This window comes from Trichoderma virens (assembly GCF_000170995.1).
Source record: "Trichoderma virens Gv29-8 chromosome Unknown TRIVIscaffold_3, whole genome shotgun sequence".
Taxonomy (NCBI): domain Eukaryota; kingdom Fungi; phylum Ascomycota; class Sordariomycetes; order Hypocreales; family Hypocreaceae; genus Trichoderma; species Trichoderma virens.
In genome coordinates, this window is record NW_014013746.1 from 2069037 (window position 1) to 2085260 (window position 16224).

General features: G+C 48.4%; 6 protein-coding genes across 6 annotated transcripts; 4 read left to right on the forward strand and 2 right to left on the reverse strand.

Annotated features, from left to right (window-relative positions):
- Nucleotides 1-27: 27 nt before the first annotated feature.
- TRIVIDRAFT_32137 (uncharacterized protein) lies at nucleotides 28-1404 on the forward strand (the record flags this gene model as incomplete). Its single annotated transcript, XM_014104446.1, has 2 exons — nucleotides 28-576; nucleotides 634-1404. The coding sequence occupies 2 exons, from the start codon at nucleotides 28-30 to the stop codon at nucleotides 1402-1404; spliced, it is 1320 nt and encodes a 439-aa protein (XP_013959921.1).
- A 1483-nt stretch (nucleotides 1405-2887) lies between these two features.
- Nucleotides 2888-6784, forward strand: TRIVIDRAFT_144674 (uncharacterized protein; the record flags this gene model as incomplete). The annotated part of the gene is made up of 4 exons (XM_014104447.1): nucleotides 2888-4429; nucleotides 4523-5204; nucleotides 5322-6198; nucleotides 6571-6784. Coding segments are annotated over 4 exons (3315 nt in total), but the record flags the coding sequence as incomplete, so codon positions are not given.
- Nucleotides 6785-7478: 694 nt separating this feature from the next.
- TRIVIDRAFT_219483 (uncharacterized protein) lies at nucleotides 7479-8710 on the reverse strand (the record flags this gene model as incomplete). The annotated part of the gene is made up of 2 exons (XM_014104448.1): nucleotides 7479-8147; nucleotides 8204-8710. 2 exons carry the CDS (start codon nucleotides 8708-8710, stop codon nucleotides 7479-7481), a joined length of 1176 nt encoding a protein of 391 aa, XP_013959923.1.
- A 733-nt stretch (nucleotides 8711-9443) lies between these two features.
- TRIVIDRAFT_62390 (uncharacterized protein) lies at nucleotides 9444-10791 on the forward strand (the record flags this gene model as incomplete). Its single annotated transcript, XM_014104449.1, has 4 exons — nucleotides 9444-9455; nucleotides 9496-9865; nucleotides 9952-10004; nucleotides 10054-10791. 4 exons carry the CDS (start codon nucleotides 9444-9446, stop codon nucleotides 10789-10791), a joined length of 1173 nt encoding a protein of 390 aa, XP_013959924.1.
- A 272-nt stretch (nucleotides 10792-11063) lies between these two features.
- Nucleotides 11064-13356, reverse strand: TRIVIDRAFT_85472 (uncharacterized protein; the record flags this gene model as incomplete). The annotated part of the gene is made up of 1 exon (XM_014104450.1): nucleotides 11064-13356. One exon carries the CDS (start codon nucleotides 13321-13323, stop codon nucleotides 11209-11211), a length of 2115 nt encoding a protein of 704 aa, XP_013959925.1.
- A 411-nt stretch (nucleotides 13357-13767) lies between these two features.
- Nucleotides 13768-16209, forward strand: TRIVIDRAFT_79398 (uncharacterized protein; the record flags this gene model as incomplete). Its single annotated transcript, XM_014104451.1, has 3 exons — nucleotides 13768-14043; nucleotides 14380-14845; nucleotides 14906-16209. The coding sequence occupies 3 exons, from the start codon at nucleotides 14033-14035 to the stop codon at nucleotides 15839-15841; spliced, it is 1413 nt and encodes a 470-aa protein (XP_013959926.1).
- Between the last annotated feature and the right edge of the window lie 15 nt (nucleotides 16210-16224).

The following is a 16224-nucleotide window of genomic DNA, read 5'->3' on the forward strand; positions in this document are numbered from 1 at the left end:
ACCATGGCTCGAGTTCTCGTGCCCAAGATGGATGCCGGCCGTCCTGCCTTCGACGGCGTCTTTTGCCCCTCCGATTCTCCAAAGACGACTCCTTTCTATTCAGACACTCCTCCACTGAGTTCCGTTTCTTCTGAGACGGATATTTCCCTCGAGCTTTCCTCCTCGACTGTCTCTCCTACAGACGAGCCGCTCGTGGCCGTCGTAGGCGTGGGATACATTGGGACTCACCTTGTCAGCTCCTTCTCCTCGCGATATCAAGTTATTGGCTTTGACATCACGAAGAGACGCATTGACAACCTCCGTAAGGAATTCAAAGGCAATGAGAGCGTTCACTTCTCATGGGATCAGAGTGATCTTGTTTTGGCTACGCACTTCTTGATTTCGGTGCCTACTTTATTGAGACCAGACAAGACTATCGATTCTTCCCACCTTCGTGATGCCCTTAAGATGGTCGGCAAGGTTGCTCGTCGTGGTTCTACTGTGGTAATCGAGAGTTCCGTTGCTGTCGGTATGACCCGTCAGCTCCTCGGTCCCCTTGCTATGAGGAAAGGACTCTTTGCTGGCATGTCTCCCGAAGTAAGCCACTGAACAGAATTTCATTTACTGAACAGGTCACTAACATGTCAACAATAGCGTGTCGATCCTGGTCGCGTCGAGCCTCCCGTCCAATCCATCCCCAAGATCATCTCAGGCCTTGATGATCTCATCCCTGGCTCCCTTGGCGCTATCAGCCGCATTTACTCGACCATCTTCGACAATATTGTCACCGTCTCCACGCCTGAAGTCGCCGAGATGATGAAGCTATATGAGAACTGCCAGCGTATGGTGTGTATCGCTTATGCTAACGAGATGGCTGACGCTTGCATCCCTCACGGCATTGACCCCTATGAAGTGTGCGCGGCTGCTTCCACCAAGCCTTTCGGATACATGCCATATACTCCTGGAGTCGGCGTCGGTGGTCACTGTATCCCTGTGAACCCCTTCTACCTTCTTTCGAACAGCAGTTTCCCCTTACTCGAAGCATGTTCCACGGCCATGAACAACCGTCCGGCCAAGCTCGCGCAGCGCCTCCTCGAGTCTCTCCCGCAACAAGAAGGCGGCAAGACGCCTCGAGTGCTTGTCGTAGGCATGGGATTCAAGCCTGGTCAGTCGCAGCTGGATAGCTCGCCTGGCGTGGACCTTGTGCGCAACCTTGCCGTGTCGGGCGCTGTAGAAGTGATGTGGGCGGATGCCCTGGTCAAGCAGGAATCGATCCCACAGATCGCGAGGCTTGGTGATGACGAGTGGAGTAGGGAGTGCCTGTTGAGCTTTGATGTGATTGTTCTGGCTATGAAGCAGCACAAGATGGACTTTGATCTTCTTGATGAGTTGGAAGGTGTTCGCGTGGAAAGTTGGTGCAAATGATGCTAAGTATTTAACAGATGTTATGAATTGTTTCTGGTATTGATTATTCGTAAATGGGAAAAATTGAACTAAAGCACAGCCCATTTGCGATAAGTAGGGCAGTTTTTAATTGGGTTTTCTAATGATAGTAAAATTTATCCTGGCAAGATTAAACGGCCTTGGTACTGTACCACAACGTAAGAAACTTTTCAGATACAAGAGGTCGGTGAAATCTTCGGCGAAGATTTCATAGACATGACGGAAGGAAAAAGCTCAACCACAATTTGAAGATGGACTAGCCAAAGATTTGGAAGACTTGGAAGCGCGGTTCGAGGAACACCTTAGCGAGAGCTTGAACGATATGAAGCAACAATTTCAGCAGAATCTCGCAAAGGACATGGGAGACATGGAAGAGCGATTCCCGAAAAGCGTCGTTGAGATTCTAAGAGGTACAGAGCGGCGGTTTGAGAGGCGCATCGCCGAGATACGGAAAGGAATCGAGCAAGAGTCTCTTGGGTGCACCAACAAGACTTTCACGAAATCACCAATTGGCTACATATTAGGAAGAACACGCATGAAGGTGAAGGCCCAGTCCAGAGCTCAATTGGAGGGTTCAGGCTGTAATGCAGAGGCTATGACTACTACCCAATGAGGTCATTTGATACCTGAGCTGAGCCCTTCTTCTAGGCAACCTTACTGCCGAATTTAGGGATTGAGGCAGGCAACCAATATAAATAAGCCCATGGTTTGATTTATTGCTTAGGCCTTAAGAATGCCCAACACGATACTCAGCATGCAGCAGCCTTCCCCGCCCTCCATCTGCTGCCCATTAGGTCATCCCACAGGGTGTAGAAAGAACATCAGCCCGTCAGATGAAATTACATTTCATTTAGAGTTAAACAACTTGAATGCTGGCCGCGATTACCACATCCGTATGACTAGCCAACCGGCGCAGCGATAATGGCAGAAGCTCTTGGGCTTGTTTCCAGCATAATCGCGGTGGTCGATTTATTTGCCAAGGTCGGCGTGCTTTGTTCTGCGTACTGCTCAGGCCTGAAGAATGCCCCGCAGGATATTCGACATATCTTGAATGAGGCTGATAGGTTCACCGCGACGCTCAGTGATCTCAAGAAACTCCTAGAGAGTCCAAATGGGGCGAAACTCAATTCTTCGCAGAATGTACGCCGCAGCGTAGCAGATTGCCGCTTGCAGCTGAAAGACTTGATCACGAAGCTTGAGCAAGGAACGTCGCTGCAGAAGATAACATCGCCGCAAAAGATAACATGGCTGCACAAGATAACATGGCTGGAGAGGATATCATGGCCGCTGAAGAAGGGAGAAGTAGACGGTATACTTCACAAGCTACAAAAGTACAGGATGGCTATTGTTTTAGATTTACAGGCTGACCAGACGTACGTATATTCTTTTCTTCTCTGGATCTAATGCTAATATTTGTTAATAGCGCATTGCTTCTCGATGTTCACCAGGAAGTCGTTTTGAAAAGCTAAAATCTGCAAAGGGGGCGGCGTTCGATTCTTTTAGCCACGTTAGTCACATCAGATGCCATCCTGAGACTCGGCGCGATGTTCTTCAGCAAATATTGGCCTGGAGCACGACAACAGACGGCCAACACATCTACTGGTTGAACGGCGGAGCTGGTACCGGCAAATCTACAATATCTCGAACGGTTGCACAGTTATTTGCAGATAAAAAGATGCTCGGTGCCAGCTTCTTCTTCAAACGCGGTGAAGGAGACCGTGGTAGCATGGCGCTTTTCTTCTCCACGATAGCCTCTCAGCTTGTCCAAAAGCTACCTTCAATCGCACCACACATCCGCGCAGCAATTGAGGCCAACCCTGATATCAATGACAAATCTGTGAAAGTTCAGTTCGATACGCTTATTGCCGAACCTTTTGGAAAGATGTCAGCGTATACCAAGATACCAACAGTGGTTATAGTGGTCGATGCACTCGATGAGTGTGACAATGTTGAACATGTGAAGTTGGTTATTCACCTCCTCTCACTGGCAAAGTATTTTACGTCTGTCCGCCCTAAATTCTTCGTTACCAGCAGACCCGAGCTTGCTATTCGACTAGGCTTTGAAAATATTTCCGGTAACTATGAAGACTTAGTTCTTCATCAAATACCTCCAGCTATTATTGAACAAGATATCAATTCTTTCTTGCAAGACGAGTTCGCTCTGATTCGACAGGACTACAATAAGTCTGTATCATCATATAGGCAACTACCACTATCTTGGCCCGGTACGGAGAAAGTCGAGAAATTAGTGTCCATGTCTGTGCCTTTATTTATATTCGCTGCAACTGCTTGCCGCTTCATCCAAGACCGTAGGGTTGGTGGACCGAAAGCACAGCTCGCGAAAATCCTGGAGCACCAGTCAAGCCAAAATACTAGTTTAGATGCAACTTATCTGCCAATAGTAGACGGATTGGTGGCAGGACTTGCTGATTCAGACAAAAGCAAGGTTTTTGAACGATTTAGGGAAATTGTTGGTTCTATCGTCAATCTGGCCAGTCCTCTTAGCACGCCATCTCTGGCTCGTCTTTTATCTATATCCTCTGATGTTATCGAAGATCAATTAGATCTACTACACTCTGTTCTTTATATCCCCCCGGATCGAAATATTCCTGTACGACTGCTTCACCTGTCTTTTCGCGACTTTCTCGTTGAGCCGGAGAAAGGCAAAGACCCAAAAAGATACCAGTTTTGGGTCCATGAGCAAAAAGCCCATCAACTTTTGGCAATCAAGTGTCTACAACTTTTGTTGACCGACGGTACTCTTAAAAGAAATATATGTAACCTACAACTACCGAGCACTCCACGGTCCGAAATTGACCAACAGGCCATTGACGCCGCTCTACCCCCCGAAGTTCAATATGCTTGTCGTTATTGGGTTTACCACTGGAAAGAAGGTACGAAAAAGATCAAGGATGGCGAGCTTGTCGACCTTTTTTTGAGCGACCATTTGTTACATTGGCTTGAAGCACTGGCCTTACTAGGTCGAATCTCGGAATGTATTAGAATGGTACATGATCTACTAGGACTTCTTGATGTATGATCCCTTACAACTGCTCACAATGACTTCATGGCATACACGTACTAACTTGGCCTGATGTAGCGGGAACATAGCGGTCTTGTTTCAGCGCTCCTTCGCGATGCGCGACGAGTCATTTTAGGCCATCGGTTCATCATAGACATTTCACCGCTTCAAATTTATTATTCAGCTATTGTGTTCGCACCGCAGAAAAGCATCGTAAAAAAGCGGTTCAGCAACGAAATCCCTGCCTGGCTTTCTCAATTATCGGGAATTTCTTCAGAATGGGACGCATGCCTACAGATACATGAAGTACATGTCACCCCTGCAGCAATCGCCTTCTCAAAAGATTCGAAGATTCTCGTATTGGCATTATCCAACGGTACTATAAAGCTCTGGGATACCGTCACCGGCACCCATATTTCAACACTTGAGGGACATGACTCTAAAATTCGGTCCATTGCAATCTCGCATGATTCTACACTACTAATATCTATTTCACGGGATGTAATCAAAATTTGGGATACAACGACTAACTCTTGCATCAAAGTAATTGAAGATAAAACCATTCAAACTAAGGCATTAGTCGTGCTTTCGCATGACTCCAAACTATTGGGATCAGCTTCGAAAGACAAACCAGGCTACGTCATTAAACTCTGGGATACTGCAACATATACTTGCGTAATGGAGCTTAAGGGGCATGAATCTAATATCACCTCTATGGCGTTCTCGCAAGATTCGAAAGTGCTTGCTTCAGTGTCCTCTCGTGGAACTATCAAATGCTATGATACAGTGACCAGCTCATATATTTCAACGCTTGAGAGGCGCATCGAGACTCATTCAACTGCTTTGTTTTCTCATGATCTTAAAACTCTTGCAACAGAGTCACGGATGGATATCAAGCTCTGGAATGTTGCAACTGGAACTTGCATCGCAACCTTGGAGGGACACAGCGATGATATTACATCACTTGCTTTTTCGTGTGATTCAAGAATGCTCGCATCAACTTCAATTGATTCCGATATCAGGCTCTGGGATATCACGAAAAAATCAAGCATAGCGGTATTTCAGGGTAATTCTCTCTGGGTGGTTGACTTTGCATTCTCGCATGACTCCAAGCTTCTTGCGTCGATAGATAGCGATACCATGAAAATCTGGGATCTCGAAATTGATGTTGGCCATATCCAATATCCTGGTCTTACTGACCTCACCGGATTTGTGGACAATGGAAAGATCCTTATTTCAACGTCAAACAATCGAACATTTAAGTTGTGGGATGTTTCAACTGGTACTTTTACAGCAGCACTTGAGGGATACTCTAGCCGACACGGCTCGATCGCAGTATCATATAACTCCAAGATGTTCGCGGCAGCTTCAGTTGATAGCAGGATCCAACTATGGGATATCAAGACGAGCACCAGAATAGCTAACCTAAAAGGGTTCACTAAAGGGATTCCATCTGAAATCAGTGCTATCGCCTTTTCACACAACTCTCAACTGCTTGCTTCAGCGACGTCGGCGAATGGAAACATCAAACTATGGGATATCAGAACAGAGACCTGCATTAAGATACTTGAAGGCCACTCTGCGTATGTAAATCAGTTGGCGTTCTCGCCGAGTTCAAATATACTTGCCTCATCCGGAGGCAAGAATATTAGGATCTGGAACGCTGAAATAGGCACTTGTATAGCAACGGTTGAAGGACATTTTTTTGGCAGATTTCATTCTAGCGCATTTTCGCATGACTCTACGATATTTGCGTCAGTGTCAGGTAACGGAACAGGTATCAAGCTCTGGGATACTTCTACGGGTACTTGTATCTCAACACTTTCCGGGTTAGGAATAGTTATGTCCGGCGCATTTTCGCATGATTCTGCACTATTTGCAGCGATATCATATGTTAACCCGATATCAGGAACAGCAGATCTGAAGCTCTGGGATGTATCAACGGGCCGTTGTGCAGCTTCTGCGGTCATCAGCGAAAATGCATCCTATTATGTGACTTTCAACGCAACGGGATCTTCAATCTCTACGGCTGGAGGTGATTTTATTGTAAAATATGAGCCCTCGCCTCCAGCAACGACAGTGCTTTTAGGAGCACCAGACAGCTTAGAAACAGAACCATGCGAGAGTACTTCTGTGCCTTCTAATAACGTGCAGCTCCATCGCCGCGGGATTGGGCTAAGCGAGGATTCATCATGGGTTATGTGGAATGATGACAGAATTATATGGCTTCCTCCAGCGTATCGACCGGGAGAAGCAAGTGTGAAGGGCTCAACATTGGCCATTCAATGTGGACGGATAGTTTTCCTGACAGTTTTACCCAATCTCATGAACCTTATATAACAGGTACCCCCGTCAGGCATTTGCTACCTATTTGGAGCAGTCTGGGGCTGACCCCCAAACATTTGTCAAGTGTCGACTTTGGTTTAGGGCTATTGCTAATTTGACACTCTTGCAAATTCCTTAATGATTGATCAAGAAGCAACTCATATCCCTTTACACCAGAAATAACCAGAAAGTAGAGCTAGTAGACGAAGGTAGGTAGAGATAATAGAAGAAATTACCTAGTAGATATAGTTGAAGAAATGAGACATATTAGAAGAAGGTAGACAAAGTATCGAATATTACCTATACCTTCTAGACCAGAAGTAAACTCACTGCCATACGGATTAGAGAATTGCTAGTTTCGAGTTAGTTGTAAGCGTCCCTGGCGACGTACATACCCAATCGCAATAGAACCATGAATATGACAAGTATCGACCAAGAAGAGCCCCGGATATTATAGCAACGTATAATGGTCTTTATTATCATTACTCAAATAGATATACAGTTCCCAGGGTATCTGCTACTATTGCTACTATCTCCTACTATCTATATATTCCTCTAATATCTTCTGTTATTAATACCAAAGCCGCTTTAAATTTAAGAACGGGAATCTGCTCCTAAAGGGATTGAAGATTCTCCACTCTGATCCGGACTGTCTCTCTCTTCAGTTTCTCCTTCCTTAGCTTCTGTCTCCTCAACCCCTCTTTGCCAATTATACCTGAGAGTAGTCATTCTCATGGTCCATTTCTTCCTGTTCACTAATTCCACAATAATCGTCATCGTCATCGCTGTCTACGATTGACAGATCAGCAATTTCAGCCGCGCCGGAGATAGCTCCAACTCTCAAGAGATCCCATGAAAGCAGCAGGAGATCGAAATTCGGCGCCTCCGCTTTTGGTCTGTCTCGTGGACGCAAAGTAAAGACTTGGCCAGTTCTCAATCTCAAACCACTGAAACGATGAGCACGAATTTCTCCCCAACACTGGCTGTCAATTCCAGCGGATATAGTCCAATTCTCAATCGCATGAGACTGCAAAATGAGATCACTGGGTTTCAAAGAACTCTGTCTCAGCCAATGCAGCTGAACATCGACTGAGCCGTCAGGATTTTTCCGCAATGGCTTGAGAGCCATAAACCCATTATCAAACCAATAGTGGATTTGTCGATTGAGAGAAATCAGATTTTCTGGGGATTCGGTAACATCTCGATTTTGAATCAACGCAGAAATCCGGTTGGCTATCTCATCGCCCCAAAATGCCCGTAGAGCAGATAAAATATTGTATGTTTTACTACGCTTACTTCCCGCAAACGGGAAGATATAACACGCCTCTGGGTGCGGCATTCCGGTGATTACACACATTTCAGAGTCTCTCTGCTTGCACTACTGGCCATTTAGATGGATGCCGAGCGGTGGCTGAACTGGAATTTGATGCTTACTAGTTTGGAGGCGTCAGCGCTCCGGCCTGACCCTTGAGAACTTGCCAATGACGGTGTTCGTATGTGGGTGATGCCAGCACTCGCCGACATACAAGCTTGGATGCTAAATCTAGCTGTGTTTGAACATTGCCCAACGAAACTTTGGATCTCAGCCTGGTTGTTGAGTCGAATGTGATTTTGAAGGCTGGCCTTGAGTGAGTTGATAGGCGCAACCATAAATATAGCAAACACAGCCGCATTGAGCTTGATGGCCAGATTATGCTGCTTGTTCATCTTCATCAGGTCATGGAAGAGATCTTTTCTAATTTCAAGATCGCCAACGCAGCTGTAAACTTTTTCTTCCTTCATTTCATCCCAGAGAAGCTCTGTAATGAAACTTGACTCTTTCGAAGCCAGGTTCAGAAGAGGTCCGAACTTTTGGTTTCTGTGCAGATACAGGACATACTGTCTCTGCTGTTTGTCGAGGCCCAACACGGCATCGCGAAGTTCGCGCTCTTCTGGATCCATGGTCGGAAGTGATATGCAACAAAAGGAGGTTTCCTTCCGCTGAAAGCAAGACAAGAGAGAAGGGTTCGGTCTGCCCTATAAATACCAGGGAGCTTGGAGCAGAGGACCGCATTCACTTTGCCTCTTTCATTTGTGGAGCCTCACAGCTTCATATGAAGTTACACACACATGCATCTAGCCCCCTAATTCTTCAAAATTCACTGCAAGCTTTAGCGCTAAGTGAAAGCTTCCATTTATCAGGGTTCTATGTATCCAGCACCCTAGCGACTAAGAAAAGTTCCGAGCATTGAATACATACCGTAGCCACTCCCTTTTTTAAAGGGTAAGATCCCGTTCTTAAATTTAAAGTAGCCTGGGTATTAGGAATTGTATATATTAAAGGAATATATAGATAGTAGCAGATAGTAGCCATAGTAGTAGATAGTAGAGCCATAGTAGTAGACGAAGGTAGATATAGTATCGGATATTACCTATACCTACCTAGGTAGTAGGAGAATCAGACTAGACCAGAAGATAGCATTTACCTCTAGTCCTCTTCATAGACAGGAAGCCTCTACACTTAGTACTAAAGTATGCAGGAGAGTTTCCACTGTTGGTGTTAGAGTTTGCAGAGTAAATGTATGGAAAATCCACTGCGAAGCCCTATAAATGCCAGCGAAGCCGCAAGAAATCAGAACATTTTTCATAAATTTCCCCTTTCTCTCTTGGAATTACCTCAATACTGCCTCCCATCATGGACGACCAGGTTCCAAGAGAACTAGCATCGAGCTTTGAATGAACAACAGATGCAAGAACTATTGCGTCTACACGAAACCGGCCATCTTGGTCGGCTGCTCGACTTGGCCGGGAAAAGACCCACGTTCATTTCGGAAATTCTTGAAACTTATGAAGACGTGGATGTAGATCCGGTTCTGGAATACATGTCGGATCTTCATATTAGAAAAGTCCTCTTTTGGCGGCTGACATCCACCATCAGGCGGCATAAGCTGCCGTTTGGGTTAAATATGACTATTCTTGCACTGTTCGTGGTTGCTCCGGTGGACATGTTGAGATTCAGGCTGGATAAACTGGAGAAGGACATTGAGAAGAACAACTGGATCGGGGTCCACGAATTTATTGACAAATGCAGCATCGCTGTCGCCGGTATCCAGGAGTGTATGTGATAAACCCCCCACATCTACGACGAGACCATATCGAAATCATTTATTAATGTTTCTTCGCTTTAGTTGTAAACATAAAAGGGCGACAAGTCAAGGGATGTGGTAATGATACCATTTTACGTTCAGCAAAGCTTGTAAGTGCCTAAGCTATCCGCCATTTATTAGCTTCCTAATACCTGTTAGTGCAAAGAACGAGACCGGAGTGAATGTATAATCGCCGACATCGAGGATCCTGTAGTCGTCCCCATCTTCCCCTTTGAGAATTTGGCCAATACTTTATCTACTCTGGAGACATTTTGGGGTACTGAGACAGCTACTCGTCTCTCTGCTCTTATTCAGGACCAAAATATTTTGGAATCATCCCAAAATTTGTTATCTCTCGATCGAAACACGGGTTGGTCATTTCTCAAAGGAGAGATTGCGTTTAAGCCGTTGCATGACACGGCCACCGGCTCGATCGAACTCCAGCTTCACTGGCTTAAAAAAAGCAGACTGAAACCAGGACAACTCTTTAGAGGAGATATATGGGCCTGGAGGACGATGATGTCAGCCGGCATTGCAAGCGACGAAGGCATTGCCAGCAAAGATTGGGGATCTGATTTGGCCTACCACGACAGCTTTTTGCGCGGGGAAACTGCTTGTACTTTTACTCTTCGCCAAGACAGCGAAATCGAGCCTCCGAGCTTTGAGCTCCTGCAACTTTCGTGGGACTTGCTTCGTGTTGCCGTAATATGTGGAGCAACCAAACCACCTAGTAGGGGGAATGAATACATTGATGATGATGATGATGATGATGATGATGATGATGATGATGATGATGATGATGATGGCTATTACCGTTATGATGGTGGTAGTGATGGTGACGATTATGATAACGATAATGGTTATGATGATGGTGGACCTGATGAAGTTGAATCATAGTCAGACCTGTACTGTGATGATAACTACGCTCAGCTGCGTTATTGGATGGGGGAAGTCGAGGGAAAGGAAGTCGAGGACGACCTATACGGATGGTAGGTGGGAGTCATCTAGTAGATGTATCTATCTCTAATATTAAGAATACATCCAGTAGTTATATCCATCTCTAGCAGAAATAGGTAGAGCTAGTAGGAGTATCCATCTTTGTCTCAAGTCGCTCAAACTCCCGCTCTACGAAATAGTTTCACCAGCGGTTGAAGGAGAATCAGTAGTTAAATACCTTTGGCAGTCAAAGTGTATGAACAAGATGCAACACTATTCTATGTATTTACCAAAATATCCCTTTCTCAGCAGATTGCTTTTGTCCCCCTTATCTATATATAATACATGCCGAACCTTTCTCAGGTCGGTTTCCTCCATTCAGGGCTTGCTGCTCGATCCAGCTTCAGAGCTGACGCGCTCTCTGGTCAACTTGTCAACAAGATCATGTGCCTCTGTTGCAGTCTTATCCTTCCCCTTGTCATCACGACGACCAGTCTTTCTTCCAAATCGTGAGTTTCGTGATTCCACTTTCTTCTCCTCCTCAGGGGCGACTCCGCCGGATTGAGAACCGGCGCTAACCTCTGGCGAAGCAGCAATGTCTTCATGAGGTTTCCCAGACGTTACGCTCGCACCGTCGTCCTCGGGAAAGGGAAAGTTCTGAACCTTTGGCTTCGGCGATCGCCCAAAAACATCTTCGTAGCTCATATACTTTTTCTCGGGAGAAGCAACATGTCCCCGAAGCTTGAACATGGCGCTGTTGTAGGCGCCGAGATGCTCCTGGTGTCGCTGCTTGAGCGTTTCCATGCTGATTTGGAAATCAGAAGATTCAGCGGCAGCAGCCGCATCAGCTGGTTCCGCCACCAGGTCCTTTTCCATACTCTCAATGGCGCTACGGTAACCTTCGGCCTGCTTTCTATGAAACTCGCTCTGTCGCTGCAGGGCACGTATCCTCTCAGGAACGCGGGCAGGTCTGGGCAGGCCGCCGTATTTCACCCCTCTAAACGTAGAATTCCGTGCGGGCGACAGATACCAATGTCTCCTCGCTCGTTTGAACTCTCTGGCTTCCTCCGGGGTTAGTGCTCTTTCCTGTGATAGTTGTATGTAATGCCACAGCTGCGCGGCACCAGGCCTCCTCGTTTTGGTCTTTCTCTTGGGCTCAACGCCATCCAGCTTGTAAAAATTTCTAATCATATAGAGACTGCCCGTTACTATAACTGGGCCTTCTCCGGCCTTTTCGCAAGCCCATTGCACGCCAGCTCCGATCCGGGGATCTCCATCGTAGAGCTGCGATTCATTGTTAACAATGGATCTTCCAATCTCACGACCGAGCTCAGCAGGGGCTGGAGGTGGCTCATTGGGAGCAGGGACATATTCAACAAAAGCAAAATTATCTTGAGGTTGGACCAGAGTGGAAATGACTTTTGCAAACGGTTTGGATTTGCTGGATGATAATCCCATAACCCATGAAATCGGTTGGTCCCCTTGGCGAACCTGGTGCTGCACATAAGAAGCCAGCGCTTCGGCACCAAGCAGGTTGTGAGCGCCATCTACAAGGACAGGCTTTTCACGAGTTCCGCCAGTGAGACCAAGCACTTTAACTTGCTCTTTGCGTCCAGACGGGAAAGGGTCCATTGCCAGTAGCTTATTGACGTCGATTTCAAGATTTGGAAACAGGTGACGGAAGGCCAGAGTTGCACAGAGAAGATTTTGCTTCTCGTAATCTTCCAGCTTAAACCGCTCGGTATCCAGATTGGCCAACAGAGATTGTCCCTTCCACGATGGGCTGATTTGGGTGCCGATGCTATTCGCATGACGCCGTAGTACTTTCATAACAGAGCTGGAATTAGAGTGGTCAACAATACAGGGTACACCAGGTCTCATGATGCCAGCCTTCACTTTGGCAATCTCTTCAATGGTGTTGCCGAGATACTCCTGGTGTTCGAGATCGATCTTGGTGATGACGGTGACCGACTTTTGCCTCATGATGTTGGTTGCGTCAGTAGCGCCGCCCATGCCCACCTCGACAATGCCATAGTTGACATGCATCTTGTCGAAGACGCGGAAGGCAGCAGCTGTCTCGAGCTCAAAGGGCGTCAAGTCGCCCGGGTCCTCTCCAGCAGCAAACCGCCAGCCAGACGCAATGCGCTTGAACTTCTCCTCAATGTGCTTGACCTCCATCTCATACATGCGGCGGTTGACGTAGAGGCCGTTGATGGTGACGCCGTTGTGCCTCTCAGGCATTGCCGGCGATGTGTACATGCCATGACTGACGCCGGACAGCCTGAAGAGCCCCGAGAGCAGGTTACAAACGGATCCCTTGCCATTGGTGCCTCCAACATGGACTCCTAGCCAGCCCTGCTCCTGCGGCACGACATGGCTGATGCGCTCCAGGCCCAGGCGGATGTTGCGATTTGCGGATGCCACCTTTTTCTCGGCCGGCATGACGGCTCTGATTCGAGCCAGCGCTCGATTGACCTCCTTGGCAGACGGCATGGCAGCATCAGCATCAGGCGGAGGGAGCCATAGGGGAGTTGAGCCTCGCCGAGGAGCCGCGAGTGATGATTGTTGGCCGTCGGACGATTTCTCAAGGTGCCGGCATTATCAATCTGAGCTAGGCTAGGCTATCATGGCAAAATCTCGCCATCCATCCCCACAGCCCGGCATGAAGTGAGCACCAGCCACAGACCACCATCATCGGGCAACACGAACTGTGGCTGAGTTGCGCATACAGTAGTCTCCATACTAGATAATTGTGGCAGCTACAGTAGCAGCGGTGGGTCTGATAGGCAGGTAGTGCCTGGGAAGCCGCCCAAGTTCAATTCGCTCCCGCGCCACAAACCTACCGATGGATGCAGTACTGAGACTCCTACAGTAGAGTCCTTGTCGCATCTCCCGCTTCCGCAGCCTCTTCCATCTTCAGCCTCTTCTCGCATTCCCTTCTCCATCTCCTTCTCCGATCCATCAACCACCCGCCACTCGCTCGTATTCCGTCTCTTGATTCCATCTCATCTGCAGGCTGAAGTCGATCAGCTCTCCTTCTCTCCAACAAAACAGCCACACAAGATCCTCCGCCGCAGCAGATCGCCAGGGTTGTGCCGCTGCTAGTTGCAAAGCACCATCCGCCTGTTTTTTGCCAATTCGTATCGTTCGCATCTCGGGAATCGCTCCTTTGCAAATCGTCCACAAATCATCCATATGCGCCATGGGTCGCCCGTGAGTCTCAATTTCTGCCGCTGCCTGGACCATTGGTGGCCCCATGCCCTCGCCTCTTCCGCTTCTATCTCTGCTTCTGCCTCGAGTCCCTACACAGCCATCAATGTTTGCTCGCGCGCGTCATGTGCATCGTCGCTCGCAATCGCGGCGCGCCTATCGCCTGTCTCAACTTCAAGACCAGGCCATCGGCTGCGCGACCGAGTCATCGCATTCACCGCTGCCGACATTCTCATACTTCATTCTCCTTGTTATCTCTTTGTCGCTTTCAATTTAATTTTTCCTGCGCTCTCTCTTCGCGTCGCACCCGTCCCAGCTAATCATTCGTCGCCACGACAGACTCTTTGTTGCTCCAGTTGAGACCGATCTCCCCCACAAAGATGCGCCAAAGCGTGACGTCCTTTCTCCGTCTCGTTCAGCCATAAGGCGCTCGACCCAGACAGAAACACGCGAGCGGCGGAATCCCAACAGACGCACCGGCGTCCGCATCGTTGCCCTTCAGCCACACAGCCGTTCCACGCGGAGCTATCCTCCATGGGGTCTCGACGATGGAACCAGGCATCTTACCCCTTCCTTGTACGATCACGAGGAGCCGTCTTCTGGGCCTGCACGCGAGGCATTGAGAGATGTCACCTCCAGACCACCGCGCAGTGATCGTCGTCTAGAAGACCGGATGAGTAGCCTATTTGGTGGCACTTGGCATAACATCGGCCCCCCCTCTTCACAGAGAAATGATGAAGCTGCATCAGACAGGGACTTTTGGTGGAATATCGAAACTCGGCCGCAACCGCGGCGTGCGCGCATCGTAAGTTGCCCCCTCGTGGCCCTCAACTGTTTTGTAGGTCACTAACACGCCTGTGTGAAGCTTGCACCAGAAAACCCCCCCAGGCGCAATCGCAGCCCCCACGGGCGACGCTCATACCATATCGGTACGCCGCCCTACCGGCCGACACGGGACGGGTCTGAGAGGCTTCAGAGCGAATCGGCAACATCAAATGACGATACCGCACCACAGTACGCCTTTGCCCCGTATAGATCTCTGCGTCGAAACCAAGCACGAGCATTCCGAACTTTCATGGGTGCGGACGCATCCAGCCGCATTCGCCAGCGGACTCATGCGACTGATGGCCTAGGAGACCGCGACAGAAGCCTCAGCCCGGAGGTTTGGGATACCTTGCTCACGACACTAACTCCTGATCCACAGCCGCCGAGCGCAAGCTCTTCATTTGCGTCTGCAGCAGTATCTCAAAGTGCGGGCCCTTCCAACGCTCCTCCACCTGCTCCAGGCCTCCCTGACGAAACTGCGGACGGTGCTTGCGAATCGGGACACGAAATGTCTGAGGATGAAGAGGGCGTGTTGTATCGGTTTCCTCATGAGGTCGGCACCATTGACGAGCAACTACGTCGCCACTTTCGACGACGCCCGTCAGTGCCGGACTATAATCTAGATGGACCATCGGATGGACCTTTGGACAGACCTTTAGATGGACCACAATCTCACCGATCCGAGGCTTCTAGACCCGGTCAAAGTCCGGGGGATTCCCGGACGAACGGTTATGCTCTGCTGTTAACCAACAGCTGGCTCACTCGCGCAGGGTCGGAGGACGAAAGGGGAGCTGACCGGACCCGACCAAACCGGGAAGGATCTGCGGGAAGCGGGCACGGCGTTCAGACAGGAGACGAGGAGTGGCTGGGCATGCGGCGAATCGTCCAGAGTCTTGCGGCGAGAGAAGATATTCCAGATGAGTGGTGGGCTGAGGCTGGTCTCAGTCGAACCCTTCCCCATGACGAGTCCAACTGAGGAAGAAGCCTCGGTTGAACAGGGCGCCAACGCCGACAAAAGAGCGGCTCTGCTTGGGCCAGGAGATATGCTTTTATATGAATGCCGAAGATTTGGCATGTTTGCTTATTGATTTACTGGTTCGCCTATTTACTCATTCCGGGACCCTCTTTGCGGGAAAGAGAGGCTAGCACTACCAGATTGAACTTGGACGATGAGAAAACGTATTGTATGATTACATTTATTAGCAACAAAACATGAAGACAGCGGGATGGGAAGCGATTTGAAGAAGCCACACTGGCATTACGCATTACGGATTGAAGGGTTCAAGAAAGCAACCCGACACCAGCGATATATCTAATATACTGATAAAAGTTTGCTGTTTGACGTGTCATGGGCTGTGA